The following is a 26,404-nucleotide window of genomic DNA, read 5'->3' on the forward strand; positions in this document are numbered from 1 at the left end:
CGTCGGCTCCTCTCAATTCAAAAGTACACAAAAGATAAGCGAATTGAGGATTCCTCACAGGCAACGAGAGAATTCACATTTGTGCAAGTGTTAGTGAACTAGAACCAGTCTTCAATGCAACCTACATGAAAAATAAAAAATAAATAAAAAAAAATATTACGAAAATTTTGTAATAAATAGTTGCAAGCAATCGAGTGCATATAAAAAATATTAATTTATGACAAGACTTACAAAAAAAAAAATTAATAAATAAAAAATAATTTTTTTTTAACAAACAAAAAAAAAATAATAAAAATACAAGTTGATTGATATTAACACTCAGTACATTTTTTTTAAAAAATAAATTCTGTGATGTAAAATAATTGTATGTCGTTTCATACAAAAAAATATTTATTTTTGGATTAAACGCGTTTTCGTACAGAAAAACGTAAATACGAGTGCATCTCCATCCCCCATACAAACAAAAAATTTTTTTTTTCGTAAAAATTTTGTAATGCAGCAGCAGCAGCAGTGTCAACTTTGATGTAATAGTTTTAATTGAACAGCACCAACAAAACCAGAATAATTTGAAGGTAAGCAGGAAATACTACTGAAATCCTTACTCAATTTTCGTGTAAAAATCTGTATGTGTCTGAAAATAGAGAGCTCGATAGATTTCCAAAGCACATAATAAGCGATAAATTTATAAAATAATATTAAAATAACAAGTCACTATGGAATGGCATGAAAACCGTACAACAACAAGCTGCGTGCACTTTGTGTGTATCTATGGAGATTTGAGTCAGAATCTAGTACAAACAGTGTTGAATGAACGACGAAAAAAAAAGTAAATGTAACTTTTTACAGGGGCAATTCACTAAAATTAACACACAAAAAATATGGACAGTTGTTTTCGAGAGGGTGGCATTTTATTTAGTATTATAATTTTTTTTATATTTTATAGAACGAGAAAATAAAATAATAAAATTTACCGGTATGATCTCATTCTCGGTCATTGATCGGTTGAGATAGTCCTTGCGAGTTGCGACAGAATACATTAAAAAAAAAACAACAGTAATCAGGAACCGTTTTTAAAGTGTGATCATTTGTCAATAACAGGAAACGACTGCAAAACAGTGGAATATTTTGTGTGAAGATTCAAGTTTGACCGGCTAAACTTCTCAGAAACATCTGCAAAAATAAAAAAAGGTAGAAATTTTAAGTCCCGTTTGTTTTTAGAATGCAATAATATTTTTCGGTTCTTTAAATTTTATATTTTTTGAGAAAACATTTTATTTTTTTTAACTATTTTTTTTAAATATAATAATTAAAATTAATTAATTTAATAATTTAATTAATATTTTAATTATTTTTTTTAATTATATTTTTTTATTATTTTAAAAAATAATATTAATTTATAAGTTTAATAATTTTTAAAAATATTTTTTAATTAAATAAAAAACAGACAATTAAATTAATTTTTTAAAATTATATAAATAAAAAAAAATTTGTAAATTTTTATTTTTAATTTAATATTTTGATTTTTAAATTAAATTTAATAATATTTATTTAATTTTTTTTTTGAATAAAATAATATTTTTAAAAAAACTAAATCAAGTTTAATTGAAATTTAATATTTTAAATTTTAAAAATAATTAATTTTAATATTTTAAAATTTATTTTAATTAATTTTAAAATTTTTTGTTTATTAAATTAAAAAAATAATTATTAAATTATTTTAAATATTTTTTTAAATATTTTTTATTTAAAATTTTAAATCAACTTTAAAAAAAATATTATTTTCTCCTCTAAAAAATTCATAAAATATTTAAAATATTTACATTTTATGACAAAAAATCTTTAATCGTTTTTTAAAATTTTAAATTTTATTTAAAATTATATTTACTTAGAAATTTAAAATTTTATTTTGTTTAAATTATTTGATTTTAATCCAAATGTTATAAAACTTGTAAAATAATTTTTACAAAATCTAAATATTTTAATAATTATTTTATAAATTTTTAATTCACTAAAATACATTTTTTTTAAATTTTGCCATAATTATATTAATTTTATTTAAAAAAAAATAATAATAAATATATAAATATTTGTTCTATAAATAGAAAATATTTGACGAGATGTCAGATTTTTTAAATTTTCGTCAATTTTTTAAGAATTAATTTTTTTTATTCTTAATAAATTTAATTATGAATAATTAATGATTCGTTTGAAAAAAAAATTATTTTTTTTTTAAATAAAATTAAAAAAAAATAATAGACATAAAAAAAGATTTATTCCTATAAATGACGAAGACATTTTCAGATAAATTTTTAAAATAATAAATCAAATTTTTTCATGAATTCTAAACAATTTTTTTATAAATTCTGTCATTTTTATCAAATTTCCAACGAAACATAAAAGAACCGTTATTCTTTGTCATCAAAAACCGGAAAAAAATAAGCAAAAAATCAGCAACACGCAACGCGCCTCAATTAGTGCTCGTTTTTTCGAAAACGAAAAAAACATTCAAGACAAGTTCTTATGAAATACTCTGTCAAATCGAGTCACTTCGAGTGCAGTCTGTGTGATATTGTCTCATGAGCATATTGTCGCCATGCATGTACCAACACATCGATAATAAGAACGAGATTATTTATATATTTACTCCACATCCAGCTGGTAAATGACCTTAAACGTACTGGCATGCACACATAAAACGACGAAACTTTTATGAACATTTTTCTAAATAAATGAAATAGCAGCAGCAGTAGTTTATATTTTTTTATCTTTTAAGCACTATTTCGCTCCGTAGCTCAAGTGTGCAAAAAAAAAATAAAGACGGGATCGCAGAAAGGAGGTGAACAAAGCAGGTTTGGGATTATATCACTTATAAATACTTCGTGCAAAAAAAATATTCTCTTTTTTTCACGAACGATTCTCATTAAGTCGCTAACTGGTTTTCTTGTTAGAAGAGTTATTGACTTTTTGCAAAAATAAAAAAAACATCAACAACTAGTTTAAAGTTGCGTGTTATTTTTTTTTTTTTTTTTGGCAAATGTAAAATAAAAAAAGAAACGTTAGGAACAGTCTCTTTTTTTTTCGTCGTTCAACTTTCCAATGAGTAATTTTTTGAACAACACAAAAAAATTCGTATTTTTGCCTGTGTCACTGACCCACACATCATCGCGCATATTTTTAAAATTTATTGTTGTCTTCGTCTTCCGTACGTTATTCGCCGAGATTGGCTCAGCTGATTTTCAGACAATTCACGGACCTGCCGTTTTTTGTGCCTCTGATTTACCTTCGAATTTTTCGTAGAAAGAAGATTTAAAGAAAAAAAATTAACGAACAGCAGCAAAAAAAAAATCATCAGCGAAAAAGTCGAACATGTAACGGGAATAATTTTTTTTATTGTGAACTTTTTTTTCTTCTTCTTGTCTTTTGCTGGCTTTTAGTTGCTTGTGTGCATATCAGCTGCAGTCCCGTTATTTCGTGCGTTGCGTTGGTTGTGTGTGAGGCGATGCACGAAAAAAAAAGTAATGAAACGAAAAAAAAATAATAAATAACATCGAAAGACATGGAGAAAGAGAACAAGAACAGTTAAGCTTGTTCTTTATTTTTTTTTTTAATTTTTATTTTTTTTATGAGAAGCCCTGCAAATTAATTTTTAATAAAAAATAAACAAAGAAAAAAAAATATGAAGAGAAACGAAAAAAAAATTTACATGTGAAGAAATTTCCCTTTCATTTTTGCATTATTTTGCATATAATTTTTTTTTTTAATTTTACAAAAATAAAAATTCCGTAAAAATTTTGGAAATCGATGTCGAACGTCTTCCCTTGTAAGCCAAACAACTGGCAATGTAAACACAAAAAACCAGTTTTGACTTAAAGTTTAATATATTCTAGGTTTATGTGTTTATTTTTAACTCTTTTTTTTTTTTTGCACTACCCACGACGATACGAGACAAGACACCGAAAAATGCACGACGCACGTTCGTATGGATATTGATCGTTATCATAGGCAATTTGAGCTTATTTGGGCGAAGAAGCCGCATAAAAAAAGTCATTCAAACACAATTTAAATGATGATTTGTGTGACGAACTCGTCTGAGAAATTTATTTCGTGAATGCAAAAGTCAGGCAAAAAAATATAAATAAAGGAGTGAGAGTAAAAATTAATCGTTGAATTTATAAATAAATTGGTGTCAGACACAAAAAAATTAATTTTTGATTACAAGAGAGGAGAAATTCCGGCAAACAAAAAAAAATAAAAGTGAAAAAAAGTCGAATAGGTGATCAATAAAAAAAATATGGGCAAAAAATGATACAGATGATTTTTTTATTTATTTACTTTCTCTCTCGTTTCGTCACAAAAATAAAAAAAAATATTGCGCAAAAAAATTGATAAATTGAATGAAGATTAGAATTTCGATCGATTAAATTTTGACAGATATTTGAGTGAATGTTAATTAATGAGGATTTGAGAACACATTTGTTTGTTTTTGAGTGAAAGGTAGTCAAAAGTAACGGAGAATGGGCATGTAAAAGGTGTTAATTTTGCCATTGGGACCAGATTCTTGGAGAAATGTCTCGATAGATTAATTTACGGTTCATTGGGTTTTAAAGGTTTTATTTTTAAAATTTTAATTTTTTTAAGGAAAATTTATTTAAAGAAAGGGTTTTGGATTTAAATTTGATAAAATTTCATTTCATATGCTTTCAAGCTTATAAAATATTTAGAATGAATTCCTGAAAATTTTAGTTTAAATTTTTAAAATTTTTTAAATAAATTGATTATTTAATTTTAATTAAATATTATTAATTATTATTAAAGATTATTTAAAATTAATAAAATTTAAATTAAAATAATTAAAAATTTTAATTAATTATTTTTTTTATTAAATTAAATAATTATTTAAAAAAATATTAAAATTATAATTATTTATAATTATTAAAATTATTATTTTTTTTAAATATTAATTTTAATTTAATATTTGAAATATTTTAGATATTTTGTTTATGAAATTATTTTTAAAATATTTTTAAGTGTTAATTATTCAAAAATTAAAAAAAAAAATATCACTCTAAAATGAAAATCCGTTTTAAAAAATAAAATTTTTCACAAAATCTTCATAAAAAATTGTAAATTTCATTTAAATAATTAAATTTTGTCTTTAACTTGTCTTATTTGAGGCTGAAAAATTAAATTTTAAAGATAAAATATTTTTAAAAAATTTTCAAAAATTAATTTTTAAACTTTTTTTTTAAATTTCAAGTACGTTAATTTTTTGCATATTAACTGAAGATCTTTAATTTTTTGTCAGATACAAAACAAAAAATGTGTTTTAATATTCTTCTTTTTATACTTTTTCATTTAGGTATATTATAACAAAAAAAAAACAAATACCCATAAAAAAGAACAGTCAAATTTTTGTTAAAAAATTAACAAATTACGTAATTTTTGTCCGAAAAGCACTTTTTAAAGTAGGTACTAAAATTTTTGCAATTTTTTAATTAATTTAATTTTTATTAATTTTTTTTATAATTTTTAATTTTTTTTGTCAATTTTTAGCATTAAAATTATGAATTTTTTTAATAATAATTCTATCTCAAGATCACCATTAACGTCACATTTTATTCTTTTACGTCATTCTTTGCGGAAAATTTCCATTAATTAACCAATTTGCTGCTTTTAAAGGTCGTCACCCTTGAAAATTATTACATATTGTCAAATCAGACTTAAATACGGGTTAAATCTTTAACTCGAGCAAAAATCGAAAGCTGTATTTCCTTCGCAAAAATATAAAAAAAATATTCCGGCTTTCACCGATTTCGATCGAAATTTTTTCAACATCTTAAAATCCTCGAAATCCTTCGATCGAACGAAAAAGTTCTCGTCCCTGAACCAAATTCTCTCACCGCGCCTCCCATTAACAATTAACTAACTGGCTTGCCCTTGACATGCTATGCGACATTGAATGCTCAGCTCACGCTTCAAACATCATCATTCATCAACATTATGCATTAAATATTCGTCTCATGCAAGCGGCGAAAAAAAAAATTTCAGCCGAAAACTCTCAAATCTTATTCAAATTTAATAATAAATAATTAATATCTCTCTAATATCAAATGACGACGAAACAGACGACGATCGCGGTAATAATTCGTTTTTATTAATTCTATTCACGAAAGAAAGTTTTATTGGCGTTCGATGCGAAATTTTTGTTGTTGTTGTTGTTGTTTATGGATAAGGTCAGTTTCGGTGCGTAATAACCGGTTTTCGTTTTTTTTCTCGTGGCTGACTTTTGATGAATAATCAAAAATTATAAAAAGTCCTTTAAGGACCTCGTGTTATGATTTTATTGCTGGTTTTCATCACGCGACGCCGTTGTTTTGCTTGCATAATGATGGAGTCGAGCGAATCTTAATAGGGTGAGTTCAGGGTTAATGAATGCAATGAAAATATATGTAACAACGTGGATCCTTGATTCAATCAGAATTTTATTTTGGGCAATTAGGAATTTGTCCTTTTTGACGGAAATCTGGAAAAATCAAGAAGAAATTAAAGAATTTTATATTTTTTTTTTGAATTAGCGTGTTGACATTTACGAATTTTTAGTACAAATTGTACTTTTTTTTTTAAATTTTAATTATTAAAAATTTTTAATTATATAAATAAAAATTTATTTTTAAATAATTTTTTTTAAATTTTAAATAATTTTATAAATAAATAAAGTTCTAAAGTAAATATTTTTAGTACAAATAAATATTGAATCAGCGAGAGGCAATTTTCAAATTTTAAAATGCTACTTTTAGTACAAAAATTATTAATTTCGAAAGAAAATAAATGTTTTTGAATTTTATATATTAAATAAAAATAAAATTATTAAATAATTAATAAAAATAATTAATTAACAAAAAAAAAAAAAATTCCAGTCAATTAATTTTTGAACGCGCGTGTCAATAATTAAAAAAAAACAAAAAAAAAAAAAATCAAAAATTTTTTAAAAATTTAATAAAATATTTAATTAAAGATTTTTAAGGCATTGAATTGTTTGAAAAAAATTTTTTTATTTTCTTTAATTTTTTATTTACTTTTTTTTAAATATAAATGTTGCTTTCAAGTTTTAATTTTTTTTATTAATTAATTAATTTTTATTAATTATATTTTTTTAATTAATTTGAAATCATTAAATTTTTTTTTACAAAATTTAAAATGTTTTTTTAAAAAAAATTTTATAAAAAAAACTGAAAATTTTCTTTTTTTTTAGAACAAATGTACTAAAAAAAAAAAAATCGTTCTAATTCATTTTTTTTTTGTTAATTAAATTTTTAAATGAAATAAAAAAAATACTAATAAATATAATTTAAGAAAAACATCTTCTTGTCCAAAAATAAAAACTGAAAATTTTCTTTAAAAAAGACTTTTAGAACAATTGTACTAAAATTAGTACTAAAAAAATTTGAAAATCGCGCTTCTGCTAATTCAAACATTTTTTTTATTACAATTTTTAAATTAAAAAAAATACTAAAAAAAATTATTTAGCCAAAAAATTAAAATAATAATCAAGGCAACGCATACACGACACAACCTCTATTCATTTAGTATTTATTTTTATTACGAAAATTCATAACAAAATTTTTTTTTGTTCAATTGTTCGACACACAATACGCCGTTTCGAAAACACAAAAGCAGCGACAGGTTACTTAAAAAGGTTCTAATAAATTTATTTATACGGCAAGTGCAATGTTACGCGTGAGCTTATACAAATTTTGACCTCATGTGTGAATATGTCAGTGAACGAACTTGATACTACATAACTGCCGTTTGTTGTTTTTTTTTCGCGTATCGCTTCTGTACAATTCGAGTACAAAGTAAAACCAAGGTGTTGACATTAACGTGATTACAATGCTGACTAACAATTACAAAATAGTGCGACTTTTCATGCAAAAATCGTTTGTTACTGCATTCTAATAAAAAAAAATAAAAAAAAATTCAAAAGACTTGAATTGCCATTGTTTCTTCGAGTGCTTGTCTGAACCTCACCTAAGGGGCAAAAGTGTGTAATAATAAATTTATGCCTTTTGAACCTGCTCGACAGCTCGATTGTTATCAGTCAGGTTGAAAATTGGTCGGAATTAGATGTGCGAAAACTCGCTTCGTAATAAAAACAAATTTTATTTTGAAATTCTGAGGTAAGTGAACAAAACATTTTTTTTTCTGATGTTGACTTGATGTTTTTACTACGAGCACATGTTCGTGGCAAGGACGCATGTGTTTTTTAAGAAATACGTGCAAAATTAATCTCGCAGCAAGTCTTTGTCATTCAAAGGGAGACACTGAGAAAAAATCAACTCGAAAGAGACCGACGATGAATAATCAGCTGATTAAGTAATTGTCATAAAAAAATTGTACTAATTAATTGAAACTTTTGACCTTTTTGCGTCGTTCGTTCGCTTATCGCTGAAAGTCGGTTAATTGTGTGTTAAATTGTGTGATTGGGACACCTCAGAATAGAATTTTCGAGATTTTCAATATTTCCGCCTTTCATTTTGCGCGCGGAAAGGTCAATGCGATGGCAGAAAGTTTCTCGGCAATTAAGTGAGCACTGAAGCGTGACGCGTTTGTGAGACGTTGTTCTATAGAAACATTTTTTTTTTGCACGTTATTGAAATACTAAATAGAAATAGACAGATTGGCACCGTTTGATGAGGAATTGCAGTCTTGTGCTTGAAGGTTTTGGGGGCGTAGCTGATGATGGTTTGTGAGCAAATAAGGTTGCGAAAAAAGGCGCCAAGTTGATGAAATTTTTTTTTTTTCAGTTTTTTTTTCAAGAAATTATTTTTTAAATTTTTCTTGAATGAAATAAAAAGAAAAAAAAAATTAAGAGATTTTTTTAAAAAGATAAAAAATGCAAAAAATTGAAGATTTATCGTTAAATATCTCCAAAAAAAGGTCTTTAATGACTTTTGGAAAGAAATTTGCATAAAGATCCGTTTTTTGTTCAAGGAAAGTTGATAAAATGCAACAAATTGATTATCTGGAAATAAGAAAGCATTAATTTTTATCAACTTAATATGCATTGAATTTTTAAAAAAGCATCCGGTTTTTTGCATTTCAATGGAATTTTCCCATTTGCCAAAATATACGATTTTTTATTTTACTTTTTTATTCAACAAGAAAAATTATACTTTAAATTTTATAAAAACTTGTGAAAAAATTCTAAATTTTATTTTATTTATTTGTTTTCTTAATCATAAAAAAATATTTTATTTAATTTTTTTAATTTAATTCGATTTATTAATTAAAAAAAAAATTAATTAATAATATTGTGAATTAATAATAAAAAAATAAATTTATTATTTAAATTAAATTAAATTTTTATTAATTTTAAAATTTTATTAAATTTAAAAATTTTTTAAAATAATTATTTTATTTTTTTTATTTTATTTAAATTTATTTTAATAATTTAATTCATCAATAATTTTTAAATTAAATTTATTATTTTAAATTAAATTATTTTAATTAATAATTATTAATAATTAATTAATAATTTTTTATAATTTAAATTTTATTTTTAAAATTTTTATTAAAAAAATTCAAAAAATTACAAGCAAGAAAAAAAGTTAAAATATTAAAAAAAAAAATAAATAAAAAAATTAATTAAATATTAATACTAAATTAATTAAATACAAATAAAATTAAATTAAATTTAAAAAATTAAAAATTTTAAATTTCTCAATCGAAATTATCTTTTTACTTTACAAAACCTTAAAAAAGGTCATAAAAAGGTTTTTCGCTCATAAAAAAAACTCGAAATGTAATTAACAATAAATAAAAAATAATTTCTCTTACCAAAATCAAGTTCACTTGCAGCAAAAAATCGCATTTCAATCATAAAAAACTGATGTCGATTTATCTTCAAGTGCATTGCGAGAACGTACGAGTGAAATGTTGCTCCGACACAAGGCTAAAAAGACAAGCTTTTAGCGAACGTCACTTGACACATAAAATTAAAAAATATTTTTCGCACTTTTTTTTTCTTAAACATTATGTAAGTTCAATTTTTCTGACCTTAACTCTTGTTTATCGACAGCATCCATCTGAATGTCAGACGAAAGCAATTATTGCTGAAATTTCGCAAGTCTTCGTGCAGACAGGTTACTTTTTTTGACAAGTCATTAAGAATTCGGGAAAATTACAGAATGAGGCGCAAATTATTTATTGTAACAAAAATTATTCCAGAGGTCAATTAATTTCTGTCTGATCATCGACCTTTGCTGAAAATGAGACAGAAACAGCGATGATCATAAATGGCGGAAATGGAAATGAAAAAATCGGTGCACACAGACGCCATCTAACGGATTTTGCAAAAAATTTACCTTTTAATTTTTGTCACATTTCCGTGATGGAGCCAAACAGGAAATGGACCTCGTTCGAACAGCGCCATCTGATGGATTATCAATTTCATTCGTCTCAAATCATAATGAGTACTGTGTTCTGCCGATCACAAACCTCGATGGATATTTTCCGAGTGAATACAGTACTCAAGTATTTTGAGACGAATGAAATTGATAAATTAAATTCAAATTTGATCGTTGATGATTTTTTTTTAAATAAAAAATCGTAAAAAAAATAATTTTAAGTCATTTTTTAGAGTGTTAAGTCCTAAAAAATTACTTAAAATATTTTTTTACGTTTTTCCATGAAAATTATCAACGATCAGATTTGAATTTTGTTTATAAATTTAAAAAATTTAGGAACGAAATATCAAAAAATTAATTAATTTTTTCGTAAAATTTTAATTTTTAATGAATTTTAATGAATTTTTGCCCTCATCAAAGTATCCCGCAGAAGGACACATGCCTTAAAAAGTCGCCAAATCCCATAAAAATACCGGTTTTGGCGAAAGACCCTTTTATGTACGGCGTTCTTGCTACACAGTTACTACTAATATCATAATTTGGATTACTTGCACATACAAAAGTTATTTCTGTCTCTCTATGAAATTCTACCAATATGTGCATTCTGCCGTTCGACGCAACGAACACAACGACGAACAACAACGTAAACAAGCAAGGAAAGGCCGTTCACCCCATATCCCTACATTTCCATCATCATTGCAAAGTTTTTACACTTTTTTTTATACAATGTGTATAATCTGTGTTCGATTCGCCTTTCTACATGCACAGCGCTATATTTTATTCATGTGTGTCGTATCCTGTTTATTTTGTTACTATAAACAGTCGTTTCGGCGTTGGATTTACTGGCAAGGTCCAACCAACGTTTTCAACTTTCCCCGATCGACCGATAAAAAGTCCTTTTTGGCAGGCGGTGTGTGAAAGGGTCCCAAACTCGAATGGAAACGACATATGGTAGCTTGTCGATGTGTTTTTTTTTTGAATATTTTACAATTCAAAAGGATGTTAGCCTGATTTCGAACATTTTCTTTGAACATGAGGCATGTTGTACGAGAGAGAAAGGAACAAGAAAAAGCACTTTAAAGGAATATTTTTGATCTTTAGAGAGGAATTTTAATGTTTCTTTGAGGAGTTGATTCGGGGTTGGAAATGAAAAATTAATGTTTTTCAGGCAATAACGGTCTTTTGATGGTTGAGGAATGACATGTGAAAATTTCTATTGAAGAAGAAAATACTTTTGGAATTATTTGAAATATTAATTTTGATGATTTTCAGAAATAAAAAAAATATATATTAAAGAATACTTCATAAAATTAAGAAATTATTTTCAAAAAATTCTAAATTTCAATTTTTAAAAAATATTTTTTAAATTTTTTTTTACATCTCATATTCAAAAAAAAAATCATAAAAATAATATAAAATTTAATTTTTTTTTTCTGAAATTATTTTTTTTGTTTGCCTAAAAATAATAGAAGAGGATTTTGATTTTTTTATTTTTTTTTTATTTTTAGGCAAATTAAAAATATAATTTTTTTCTGAAAATTTCAAAAATTTATTTTTTTTTTAATTTATTTTTTTAATAAGATGAAAATAAGTAAAATAATAAAAATAATTAATTATAATAATTTTTTGTTATAAAATAATTTATTTAATTTTTAATAATTTAAATTAATTTTAGATTTATAGATGACTCATTTCTTATTATTTTTTAAATTTTCAAAAGAAATTTTATTTTTCGATTTTTTTTTAAACTTAAAAAATTAAAAAAAAAATTACCAACAATTGTTAAATTAATTTTTAACTTTTTTACAAATTTTCATAAAATTTTTACCAAAAAAATTTTAAAATTAAAAAATTCTCTATTTTCAGTATAGCTTTTTGTTTATCAAAAAAAAAAAAAAAAATTAAAATTTCTTAAAATTTATTTCAGGGCAAATTAAATTAAACGAGGCTCCAAAAATCAAATTAATTTTTGTAAAAATTAAAAAAAAAAAATAAAAAATTATTTATAAAATGATTTAGAAAAAAAAAGTCAGAAAACATTATTAAATTTTTAGTTAAATAAATAATTTAATATTTTTTTAAATTAAAAAAAATTATTTAAAAAAAACCTTCACTCTTGTCTTTGTCATTGTTCCACACAAACACACACATTTCCCTCATTAAACCAATATTTTTAACAAACGCACAGAAAAAAAACGCACGCATATTTATTTAAATCATTCGGACAACAGTTGCTTTGCATTTCCAAATCGGTGATTAACTAATTCACAAAAAAAAATAATTTTTAGCCAAAATTATATTCATGAACGACGACGCTCATCGAACGTAGTGTACATTCAAAAATCGAATGTCCTTCCTCATGTTTCACGTCTGCTGAGTAGTGATACCAGACACAATAGAAGCTTTTTTTTTTGTTTTGTATAAATAAATATCATGGCCGTCCAAAATGGATGCTGTACGAGTGCTTTTTTCATTTCCGCAATATTTGTACGAGAAAATGAATTTTTTATTAAAAATTTTCAAAGAAAAATCATTTTTAAATCAGAAATTTTTCGAAAAAAAATTTAAATAAATTTTAGGAAAAAATCTCAAAAATCTCCCGTTCTAAAGGTTTTTGAAAAGTTCTTTGTCGTGAGTTCTCGTGACACTCAGAGGGCGATTTTGGTGCATTTTCCAAAGCGTTTCGGGAAAATGGAACGTGCTGTGAGTGACTCGAAAGGCACACACATCGAGTTCGAAGGACGCAGAAAACCATTGTTTTTAATTCGTCAAGCTACACATGTGTGAGTGTGTTTGTACCTACAATCAATATTTGCTGCCTGCTTTTAACCAACACACACACACACGTATAGTTGAGTCAACGAAGCATGTTTTACTCTCGGCTGCCTGTGAAGCAGACATGACGATTAATAAAAATAAAAAAAAAACATGTTCGTATCCTTACAACAAAACAGAAATCCATTAAAAATATAGGATCTTTTTGTTCTTTTTCGTTTTTCTTTTTCTTCTGCTTTAAAAAAAAGATTTTAAAAAAATTGATAATTTAAAATAATTTTTTTTGGTACCTAAACAGATCGATTCTTGATGATGATGATGAAGAATAACAAAAAAAAATAAAAAAAAAAACAAAATAAATATTTCTCCGGCAATGCGTTGAAGACCGTCATCATCGCGCAACACCACGATATAAAATAAAAATAAAAAAAAAATACAAAAAAAAACTGTTCTTCGTATTATTTCGAAGCATTGACCGCCGTCAAGGTCTGACAACTTGAATAATCACATCTTTGAATGTTGTTCCTCTTCTCTTCTCTCGCTCTCTATCCATTCTTTAAGTAAGCAGCAACCTCAACTCGACTACATTTATGTTTAAATTTATCCATACGCATTCTCGAATGCTTCGTTGAGAACTAAAAAATACAAAAAAAAGAAGTAAAGTAACATGAACTTGTAAATACAAAAAAAAATCTGAAATTGTATTGAATTCATTCAGCTGAGGTGAATGCGTTGAATTGATCGGAGAGCCTGTTATGAGGCTTTTGACCTATTCTTCGAGCGATCGATGCATGCAATTAAAGTTAATAATAAATAACGAGCAGCTCCACAAAAGGGGGTGAAGAAACTTATATGCGAGGAGGAACGAGAAAAGAATTGAAAGGAAAAAAAAAAAAAAAAAAAGAGAATGGCAACTTTTGCTTTTACGCAGTTTTTTGATCTGTTTTGGTTCTTACTGGTTTCGTTAGATTTTCAACAAAAATTTTCAACGAATTTTGTGAGAAAGCCACAAACCGCATGCAGTATTTATTATTTATCTGGAGTAAAATGGAAGCCTTATTATGGAAGAATGAGCAAGAAAATGGCTTTAAATAAATTAGAAAAAGAACTTTTGTTGGCTTTAAAGTTGATTTTTCGTTAAATTTTTCTATTTCGAATAAAATTTTTAAAATTAAATTTAATTTTTTTTTTTCATTTTTAATTTTTTGAAATATTTTTTTTTTTATTTTTGAAAGGATTAATTTTAATTTTTTTAATTTTAAGTTAAATTCGTATAAAAAATAAATTTTATTTTATTTTTAAATAAATTTTTTAAATATTTTCTTATAGTTTGAGATATTAATTTTATTTCAAAAGTAAAAAAAATAATTTAAAAAATTTCAAAAAAAATTTAACGTTCAACACTATTTTATGAATTTTTGAAATTTTCAAAATTCTTTAAATTTTAAGGCAATTTTTTGTATCTAAAATGTAAAAATTTAGACTTAAAAAATAATTTTCGATATTTTATGAAAATTTTTTAATTTTTCTGAACGATTATGTATTCTAAAAGATTTTTTAGACAAATTTTCTTATTTTTTCAAAATATCTTTTAATTTAATTTCATTTAAAAAATTAAAAATTCTTTAAAAAATATTTAAAAAAATTGAAAATAAAAAAAAAAATAAATTTTAAATTTTCTTTCTTAAAAAATATTCTTCAAATTTTTGAAATTTGAAAATTCTTAATTTAAAGTAATTTTTAAAAAATTAAATAAATTATAAAAAAATTTATAAAAAGAAGAATTTAGAAATTTAATTGAAAAAATTAAAAGTTGTAATTTAAAAAAAATTAGATTTTTTTTTCAAAATTAAAAATAATTAAATTTTAATTTAAATTAAATTTTAATCTAAAGAAAAATTTTAAGACAAAATTTAAAAAAATTGGGTGTTCATAAAAATATTTAGTACATTTGAGAGAATTTTTTGTCAATTTTTGAACAAATTCATCAAAATTTTTCTAATATTCTAATTTTTCAGAAAATAAAAATTTTTACTCCTTTTAATTTTCTTCAACAAAAAGATTTTTAAAAATTTTTTGATCCAAAATGAACCTCATAAGATCCAAAAATATAAAAATTTCTTCAAATCTGACTTTAAAGCAATTAAAAAGTTGAATCATAATTTTTTCCATAAAACTCCAACATCTCCTCATGCATTAAACCATCATCTGTTGCTCATAACTTCTATGGAAAAATACCAGTTTCATGTTTATTTTCAAGAATTTCACACTTCTTGTCTTTCTTACGGTCTTCTTACTTTTTTTTCTATGTTGGAACAATAAAAAAAATATTTTTTTAAAAAGATTCCATTACAAAGTAAACAAACTTCATCCATCATGGGGGATCGCCTGCAACTCCAAGAAGAAGCATGACTTTGTATGTGGCGTATTGCTTAATTTTAGAACACAAAATTTCGTGTGAACGCGAACGACATCAAAAATGCATATGTTCAAAATTTCCACAATTTTTATCATCAAAACAAATCCAATCCGTTCGTTCGTTCGTTTCGTCGAGAATCGGTGCATATTATCCACAAATTGTACAGCGCGCGACAAAACCGAGAAGCCAGACATCATTACCGACAACGTAGAAGACCACGACGACGACAACGACGAGCGACGTACAAAAATAAAATAAACAAATGTGTGAGCGGAGGAGCGTGAGTCGATGATGCGCAGTTCGACGTACAAGAATATTCTTTCACGTATGATTTTTTAGCATTTTATACGCATACACGGCCTGCGATATTTTCGTTTTTCGAAATAATATTGTCTCTATCGCTCTACCAATTGCTCCAAACAGCTGTGTAATAATAGTCGATGCGAGCTAGGTTAATAAGAAGCGAATTATCGGTGAATTTAAAACTCTTTTCCGCAAATTTTCTGCAAAGCAATCGAAAAAAAGTGCCGAAAAAATAAAAAATTCTTTAAGAAAAATCGTAAAATGTATTTTTACTACAAGCCAACAACTTACGTGAGACAAAGTGCAGCGAAACAGTGCAATAAACCCCCGTCTTTTGTCTTCTTGCCAAACAATCAGGAAGCTTTTCGTCACAAATCGTCGCCGCCGGCTTTGATGCAGCCCTTCATTTTCGTCTATTTGCCGCTGAGCCCCAACATTTTCGTGAATCAGCTCGTCAATTATCCGCAAAAGCCGGCACAACAAACCAAAAACAGGTAAAAAAAAATTATTCATTACTCACTTCTTGCTTATTCACCCGAAAAACCTCATCCTTGTGACTCATGCTCCAAACGCCGCACACACCGAACGAGTGTCTAGACAACGAAATTGATTTAACTCCGTAGCCTCGCCTCGGTACGTTTGCAAAATTTTTCTTGCAATTTTCTTTTCTTCTGTCGAAATCGTCGTCGTCGTCGTCGTAGACACATTTTATTAAATTATTTATTTTTGCATAGCAAGCCACGTGGTTTTCGCCAAATACAACAAATTCAGAAAAAAATAGAGGTTGACGCACTTGTTACGGCGACAACATAACACGAAGACGACATCTAATCATCGCATATATCTAGTCATTTGGTCGTTATAATAAACAAAAATTGCTCTATGGCCTTTTGTGTGCAAAAATATTTCGTGCGCAGACTCGGAAAAGTCCATACAAGAAAATTTCTTGTCGCTTTTGTGTGTTTAGAATACAATAGAGAATCACCTTTACGCTGTTGCTCCAAGTTATTCACCTTCTGGCTCGAGTCAAATTTTCAAAGGCATTCGAATGTGACACAAAATGACGTTAAATTTGATGAACTCGTCTCTGCTTAAAGAAAAAATTTTAAAAAAAATGTAAAAAATTGTGATCTCAAGCAAAAATTCACGAAATACTTTTAAAAAAATTTGGATGATTTCCGTTTCTTGTGTAGCTGCGATGAATATGATGAGGAACTGCTGCTGGTCAATGTACCCAAGGTCGATGATGATGAAGCAACATATATTGGCAAAATGTTGCGAAATTAATTTATGGAAGTCCCAATAGTGCATTAGTTGAGAGACGATAAAAAGAAAAACGAGTTTTGCGATGTTCAGGTAGGATTCGAGAAGTTTTATGAGGAAATGTGGAGTTTTTTGAACTGAAACTCGTCTGAAATTAAAAGAAAAATAAAATTAATTTTTAATTTGATAATTTTTTATATCAGATTGAAGAGATTTTGGTGAATTTGGGAAAATTTTTATAAGAAATTTGGATTTTTTGAAAAATTTTTGAGATTTTTTGAATTATTTTATTTAATATTCTTAAAATTAATTTAATTGAATTACATTAAAATTAAAAAAAATTATTAATTTTATTAAATTATTAAATAATTTTATTTAAAATTCTAAAAATTAATTTAATTTATTTAATTTATTTAAAATTAAAAAGTTTTAAATTTTTATATTAAAAATAAATCATAAAAAATTTAATTGATTTTAAGATTTTTTAAATTTATGAATAAAATTTTAAATAAATAATTTTCTTTAACTATTTCAAAAAATAATAATAATTTTTTAAAAAGAATTTACAATAATATTTTTTTTTATTTTTTCAAAAATAAATTTTGTTGAAAATTTAATTGAATTCGGCTTAAGTCAATTGTTGAAAATAAAAATTTTCATATATTAAAAATATTTTTTTAATTAAAAAAAATTAACTCATTCAATTGACCTTAGATAAATTTATTTAATTTTTAATTAAATGTTCAAATTTTAATAAATTTCGAAATTATTTTTATAAATTTAAAAAATTTAATGTATTAATTATTAAAATTAATTTAAATTAAATTTTTAATTTTAATTAAATTAAATTTTTAATTTTAATTAAATTAATTTTTAGAACTTTAGAATTTTGAAATAATTGAAGAAAATTATTAATTTAAAATTTTATTTATAATTTAAAAAAAAATCTTAAAATTAATTAAATTTTTTGTGATTTATTTTTAAAATATTTAATATAAAAATTTAAAACATTTTAATTTTAATTAAATTAAATTATTTTTAAAATTTTAAATTAAATTGTAAAATAATAAAAATTATTTTTTTTCTTAAAAATTTCGTTAAATTTTCAAGAAAAAATTATTTTAAATTTAATTTACAATTAAAACAATTTTTTTTTACCCAAGTTTAATACAAAAAAAAATTTGAAACTAAAAATATTTTATTAAATATTAAAATTCAATTTTAATTGAATAAATTTTAAATTCAAACTAAAAATTTAAATTTTGTCAAAGTTTTAACCAAATTTTGTCTTTTTTGATCATTAATCATTTAAAAAAAGATAACAATAAAACGTGTCTTCCTCCCACAAAAAAACTTAAAAAAAACTCTTTGAAGCCACGCATCAAATCCACTCACTCACTGAATTCGGGAAGCCCTTGAACATGCGAATGTGCGAAAAAAAAATTCGAATTCCGCTCATACGCAACCATTTTCGCACAAAAGCCTTGAAATTCTTCAATTATTTCAAGCGTGAGTTCAAGGAAGTTCGCTCTTGCTCGTTTTTCGCTACTTTTTTGTTATATCCAAAATTTTTTTTTGCGATTATTAAATATTAGGTATATAGCTTAGAAGGCCAGACACACACACAGCGAAGTGTTTCTCAGGAAGCGATTCGAATTTTTTTTAATTAATCTCTTAATTAGGCAGCTGGTCTGTCAGTTTTGCTGAAAAATGACAAAAGTTGATCTAATATATTTTTTTTTGATTTAATAAAACAAAACCATCCATTAATCGCCTTTGTTCAAGTCCATGACTCGCTTGTTGCTGTGTTGTTGTTGTATTTCTTGAAACAACACGAGTTCGATGATCGTCTCAACAAAGCAAGAGTTGTACGATGTACGTAATATGATAAACGAAAAAAAAAAGAATAAAACGTGTAGCTACAATTTATCCTTGAACTTAGTCAGTGTGTGGACAAAGAAAATATATAAAGAGTTTAACTTGAACGATTGTAATCGAAATTTTATGTTTTGTTATTTTGTGTTATTATACGCTCGAGACGCACGAACAACGAAACAACAAAAAAAATACACGTCTGATCAGAACGTGTACAAAATGGCGGCTCGAGGCTCACGCAAGAGACGAGCCTTTACAAAAATATTCCGCAAAACTGGAGCAAATTTCAGATACCTGCTTTTTTCCATTGTCGTCGCAGCTCAAAATAAACTCGGGGTATCAGGTACAAAGGGAACCCAGACAAAGAACGATCATCTGTACTTTGTTCAAAATAAAAAAATAATTTTTTTGATGTAAAAATCTCAACATAAAAATGTCTCTCTCGGTTTGAAATATTATTATTTTTACAACCAATACTAAGGCAAGCAGGCAGGCAGGCAGGCACGTCTCAAAGGTATCCGAGAAAGAACACAAAGAACATACGACGACGAGGTACATTCGAACATGTGCGGGTAAATGAGAATTGAAAAAAAAAGAATAATAACAAAAAAAAAGTTTTCTGAAGTCTTTGTGAAAGGGAATTTTATGTTTAATGGTTTGAGCGTATTATTTACAGAACGAAACTTTTGTGAAGAATCGATTTTATTGAGCGTAAGAGAATTAGTGATCATTTTTTTTTTGTGAAAAATTGTTTTTTGCTTCATTGAAGTTTCGGTAAAAGGCACAAGATGGCGCTTTAAGAACATTTTTCTTGAAGAAATTATTTTTTTATAATGAAATTCAATTCAGAACTAATTAATTTTCAATTTTAATAGTAAAAAAATAATTTTTTAACAATTTTATTTAGAATAAAATATGAAAATATTATTTTTTGGGTAAAAAGTTATAATGGAAGACAAAAGATGGCGCTTTAAAAATTCTTACTTGATAAAAAATATTTTTTATTACTAAAATATTTTTTAAACTAATTATGCTTCAATTTTTATATTAAAAAAAAACAAATATTTTTAACAATTTTATTTAAAATAAAAATCAAAATACTGTTTTTTAATTAAAAATCGAAGTCAAAAGATGGCGCTGAAAAATTAATTTCAACATTTTTCGACAATAAAACTTAAAAGCAGTACATTTAGGTACCTTTTCGAGCTAAAATTGTTAAATTAAGCTCAATTTTTAATTTTTTTTAAGATAAAGAACAAAAAAAGATTAAAAAAATAAAGACAGTAGATGGCGTTTGAAAAAAATTTTTTTAAATCTTTTACCATTTTTTAATTAAATTAATTTATTTGAAAAAATTCTTAAACATTGAACTATAAAGATTCAACAGAAAAGTTAAATACTTTAACTAAATTTAATAATACCTAATTAAATTTTTAAAATTAAAATTTAGTTAGGTAAAGTGTTTTTTGAAGTTAATTAAAAAGTCAAAAGATGGCGTTTTAAATCAATTTGTTAATTTTTATTTAATTTTTAAATTATAAATTTATTTAAATTAATTCTTAAACATAATACTATGAAGCTTTAAAAGAAACTTTAATTGTTTTAACTAAAAAAAAATAAATTTTAAAAATTAAATTCATTGAAAAGGGCAATAGATGGCGCTTTAAAATAAATTTTCCTGAAAATGATGAATTTTTCTGTTAAAATTTATTCAAATAAAAATAATTTTTGAAATCTAATCAATAATTTTGAGGTTTTAAAGTCAATATTGGTTCAAAGAACATCAACTTTATCTTTCCTTAAGTTAAAATAAAGCGCCATCTATTGACTTTTATATCAATTAAACATCAAATATTGATTTTAACCGATTTTAAAGTTCAAAATTGAAATTTTTTTAAAAATTTCTTTCCCTTTAATTTAAATTTTGGAATTTAATCTCATCTTTAAACAAATTTAGCTCTCATTAAGAATCTGTTACAAAAACTTTCTTCCCTTACCTTATCTCATTAAATCAGAAAAATTGTCATTGGTTCAAAGATCAAATTACAAAAAAAAAGAAATTACGAAAAATAAACGACTTTAGACCCTTCTAACTACTTTTTTTTCAATCAAGAAAACTCCCTTCGATCAAAAGTTAAAAGAAATTCTTCCAGCTGGGCATTTTTTTTGTCTTGCATGGTCAGTTATTTCCCTCCCCTTTGACTAAAGACCCCCGAGAACAAAAAAGTAGCCCTCCAATCCTTTCAAAAAATTTAATTAAGGTCTCCTTTGTCGTCGATCGATCGGAATAATAAACACCTCGTCAGAAAAAAAAAACAAAAACCCTATTGTTCTAAAAATTTCGGGGCATTTGCCTATTTTGCAATAATAAAATAGATACTAGAACAAGGTAGTTCCCCCATCAATTCATTCATCGTCACGTTATTACATATGCAAAGTCACAGAAGCAAAGCTCGGAACCGTCGCAGGCAAGCAAGGGTAGAATTTCTCTCTCGCTTTATCGAAGCATGCCTAAAAAAAACTCGAACGTACGTCGTTGAATTTTAATATTTCATGTCTCGAAAAGTGACTCACCAACACTCACTCAAAAATCCACTCAAAACGCATTTTGTTCCATTTTTCGTGAGTTTCTCACAACTACAAGCGCAAAAATTTGTACGAAAGACTTGTTCGTGACACCAAAATTCGATACAATCGCGTAGCTGCCACACGTAAAATTCGATGCAAGAACTTGTTCGCAGCCGAGAAAATGCATGCAAGTTTTGTGCCGTGCACATGTAGTGGTAAGTGAGAGTGCTGCGAGTAACGTAACTCCGTACAACTTCTCATTTGTAGTTGAATTTTCGTGAAGGCAAGACCCCTTTTAATGTTAATTACTCCGAAAAAAAGGTTTGGCGTTGCTGATTTTTAGTAGAAAAAAATTAAAAATTTAATATTTGCACGCATTTTGTGCGGATAAAAGCCCCGTTTTTTGTTACTTCACGATGCAATAAAGGCGAGAATCCTTTTTAATTTCCGTTAAAACGCACGAATAACGAGACGACGACAGAAAAAAAAGTACCTCAGCATCCACCATTACTGAAAAATATACAACACTCCCCGTACGCAAGAGGAAAAAAACACATTTCAAACAAAAATCGATAATTGAATCACAAAAAATACGAAAAAAAAGGAATTTGAGTGTGAAAAAAATATCGGAATAAATGTAAAAAAAAATATTAAAAAGCAAAAAATCACAAAAAAAATTATTTAAGCAAAAAAATTCAATGATACAAAAAAAATGTGCAAATTAAAACAGTAACAAATTAGAAATAATAGCAATCAAATATGTGTTAAAACCCTCCCAGTTATTAAAAAATTATATTCTAGTTGTAAAAAAAAAATAAAAAAAAAAGTTGAAACTTTGGAATCTACTTTGGTGATACAAAAGCAATATTAAACACAAAGGAAAAACGGAACCATCTCAATTTTTTCAACGCAAACGTTCTTTGGATAACCGTCAAAATAGATAACGACACAATGGAATTAGCCAGAAAAAGGTGAGATCCAGACCTCAGTCGTACTAAAAAAAAAAACTTTAATTAACTCCGCACGTTGTTGGTATCTACGGACCGTTTTTTCAGCTCATATCAACCTCCATACCTCGTTCGCTCGCTCGCTACATAAATGAATGGAAATAACATTTTAAAATATTTATATGAAAAAAAAACTATTTTCAAGGTCTGAAGCAACATGACGTAATTTTCAACCATTTCTGCAAATTGTCTTGTCTTGTAGCGAGCCAGCGAGCGAAAACGTGTAAAGTGTGGTTATGTTGCCTCGTGCAATTTTTTTCTTCATTTAAATCTAAAAAAAAATAAAAAATTAGAATTTTTTAAGAAAAAAACGTTAAAATGCAGAAGATTCATAAAAATGGAGATTAAGAGGTCGTAAAATGCAACGAAATAAAATTAAAAAAAATTAAATTAAACGAACCGACATTTTTCGTCGTACCAAAAATGTACGAAAAGGTCGTGTACGGACGAAAAATTTAATTAGTTGAGGGTTGAGCACATGTTAAAACGCACGAAAATTCGAGCAGAAGCATTTAAGGGGTGGAAATTTAGTAAAATGATGAATTTTTAATATTTAATGGAACATAAGTCCTGCGGAAAATGCCTTTTTACGATGAAAATCATCATTTTAGGATTAAAAAATGATAATTTTTGGGATTTGGTGACAATTTTTGATTAGCAGGACGCCATTTTGACGTATGATGAAAGGAAAAGTGACCTAGTTTTAAAAATTTTTAATGGATTTTAATTATTTTTTAATTTTTTAATCCATTTTTGGTTCAAAAAATATTTTTTTTAATATTTAAAAATATTTTTTAAAAAAAAAATGAACCAAAAAAAATTCTTTTTAATATTTAAAAATATTTTTTAAAGAAAAAATGAACCAAAAAAATTCTTTTTAATATTTAAAAATATTTTTTAAAGAAAAAATGAACCAAAAAAAATTCTTTTTAATATTTAAAAATATTTTTTAAAGAAAAAATGAACCAAAAAAAATTCTTTTTAATATTTAAAAATATTTTTTAAAGAAAAAATGAACCAAAAAATATTTTTTTTAATATTTAAAAATATTTTTTAAAGAAAAAATGAACCTTTTTAATATTTAAAAATATTTTTTAAAGAAAAAATGAAAAAAAAATTCTTTATCAAAAAATTCTCACAAAATGGCTGCAAAACGCACACAACTCCCCTTTTTGAACGTATCAAAAGCCCATTAAAGAACAAAGGAGCACGATAAATGTCTCTCCCAACCTTTTTTTATATGTCATCGTCACATCCTTTGTCTCCGCAGTTCAATAATTCTCCATGCCATGCCATCGACTTTAACAGGGGACTTGCATTGTTCTCCGATTTATAAGCGATTTATCACAAATCGGCGATTTTTTTAATCCGAAAATTGATGTTGCTCGTAAAAAATTGCATGAAAAAAATTTTTTGAGACAGACAAGACGACACTTCCCGGGAAAAAGTTCAAATTTCGTTCTGTAAAAATAAAAAAATTAAAAAAAAAAATTAACACGACATTTACAATTCCATCTATCATCTAGCAACTGTTTGCTTTCTTTGTTTCCATTTGATTAACCAAGTTATAAAAATAAAATAAATACAAAAAAAAAATCAAAGGAATAAAATTTTATATTTTTATAAAATTAAATAAAGGAGGAAGGGACTTTTTTATCATCATAAAACATTCACACATAAAAAAAATTCTGAATTTACCTGCATGAGGTAGAAAATCGTCGTCTCTTCACGCACACAAACACACCCCGAGAGACGACATTTACATCCATAAGTATCGTATTAATTTTTTTTTCATCATAAATGCAGCCAGAATTTTTTTTTTGTATTTACAAACAGCTGCTTTTAAGAAAATTTTCGTTGTGTCGTGACGATGCAGCAAGTTGAGAGTTTTTATTTTTTTTCTCGGTTTGAGAAATGCATGATCATTCATCTTTTTTCGATGTGTGAAGAGCATTTCGTGTGTAGAGGATCCATTTTCAAAAAAAAAAAATAAAAATAAAATCTTTGTATTGATTTTTGTTGGTCGTCGTCTACATATGTTGTTGCGTTCTTCTTCCATTTCCTTCTTTGGTGTTTATTCAGACCTAAAAATAAAAAAAAATATGTGTTACTTTTCGTTAAGAATCTAAAAAATAAATACAATCTTGATAAAGTGGATGAGAAGTTCTTTGTGTCGCTTTGTTACGGAGAATTCCAAAACGAAACCTTTTGAGCTTAGAATTCTGAAAAAAAGAGATAAAGAAAAATGAATTGAGTCACGTTTTATGGATATTTGGACTAACATCGATAACAAAATTGAGAGTTTTGCGCAAGCTTTGCGAAAAAAATGAGGAATTCGTACTAAAAGGTGATAATTTAGTGTGAGGCCTTGATAGTATTTCATTAGTTGAGTGATAATTGAATTGAAAAAGTTGAAAAAAATTGGATAAATTTTGGTAGTGACACAGTTTTTGAGTGATTTCAGTGTCAAGGTAACACGAAAAGTTACTTTTTTGGGTGTAATATTTACTGTTATGGGTAAAAATTGAGTTTTATTTGGATTTAACTGAATTTTAACCAAAATTTTTATGATATTTTGAATTATTTTTGATTCTATTGAAGAAAAATAAATATTAAATTTTATTTTTTTGTGCTTTAAAAGTTTTTTTCTTTATTGAAAGAATAAAAAAAAGGATTTTTTAACAAAAAATCGATAAAATTAACTTTAATTAAGGACTGAATGAACATTTTTTTAATTATTTTTTTTTTTTAATTAAAAAAACTCAAAAGGATCAAAAATATTATTTTAATTAAAATTTTTGTTTAAAAAATTTTTAAAGTAATAAACATTTAAATTTAAAGTTTTTTTAAAGCATTTAAGCTCAAATATTAATGAAAAATTCAATTAAAGAGTAGTTTTTAAGAAAAAATAAAAAAAAAATTCATCGAAACCCTCATGAAAAGATATTTTGCCTTAATAATTTGTCCCTTTTATGTACAAAATTTTACAAAAAATGTCTCAGAAATATTTTTTTTGACAAAAATTAAACTAAAAATGATTTTTTAAAGAATTAAATAAAATTCTCCATTTTGATCAAAACTTAAATTATTCGTAAAAATTGAGCAAATATTAATTAAATTAATTAATATAATTTTGAAAAATAATTAAAAAATAATTATTATTATTAAATAAATTAATTATTAAAATAAAAAAAAATATTAAAAAAATAAATACTTAAATAAATAATTTTCAAATAAAATAATATATTTTATTATATTCAAAATAAAATTTAAATAATTAAATTTTTTATTAAATTCTCTAATTTTTTTAAGCAAGTTTTTTAACTTTAAAAAATCTTAAGATAATTAAAATATTTTTTTTTAAATTATATTTTTTTTTCTATAAAATTTAAAAAAACTCGTATTTAAATCATAATTTAAGGACCAAAAATATCCTTTTTCTACTTTAACTTCTTAAAAACTTACCAAAAACCGACATTTCCTTCCCGTTAAAAATCCTTGACTCCTTTTTCCTTCGAGTTCACCGCAACAGCAATTTCAACACAGTTCAATACTTTCGTTCTTTTGCACCTTCGCCATGTGTTGTGCCTTTTTTTACAATTTTTTTCTTTTTTTTTTAATATTTCTGGTCAGATAAGCAACCAGCCGGATAGCAGACTTACTTTTTTTTAATTTTTTTTCTTTCATTTTTATTATGTACCCTCAAAACACACTCTTTTTACTCACACACTTCGCAGCTTTGTACATAACGATGAGGTTTATTCACCTGCTTTTTTTTTGCTTCTTCG

The 26,404-nt window shown here is 25.1% G+C and overlaps 1 protein-coding gene across 2 annotated transcripts in view; it reads left to right on the plus strand.

Annotated features, from left to right (window-relative positions):
* The first annotated feature begins 299 nt into the window (after window positions 1–299).
* LOC134828388 (protein gustavus) overlaps window positions 300–26,404 on the plus strand; it is a 34,218-nt gene continuing 8,113 nt past the window's right edge. The window contains exon 1 of one of the 2 annotated variants that reach the window (XM_063841357.1): window positions 300–572. Coding sequence is in view for 1 of the 2 variants with exons in the window: in XM_063841356.1 (XP_063697426.1) it covers window positions 22,561–22,580 (20 nt within the window). In the remaining variant the exon portion in view is untranslated. Of the gene's footprint in view, window positions 573–21,863; window positions 22,581–26,404 lie in introns of those variants that run through there. The other variant, XM_063841356.1, reaches the window with a different exon arrangement.

The sequence above is a fragment of the Culicoides brevitarsis genome, chromosome 2, assembly GCF_036172545.1.
Source record: "Culicoides brevitarsis isolate CSIRO-B50_1 chromosome 2, AGI_CSIRO_Cbre_v1, whole genome shotgun sequence".
Classification (NCBI taxonomy): Eukaryota; Metazoa; Arthropoda; class Insecta; order Diptera; family Ceratopogonidae; genus Culicoides; species Culicoides brevitarsis.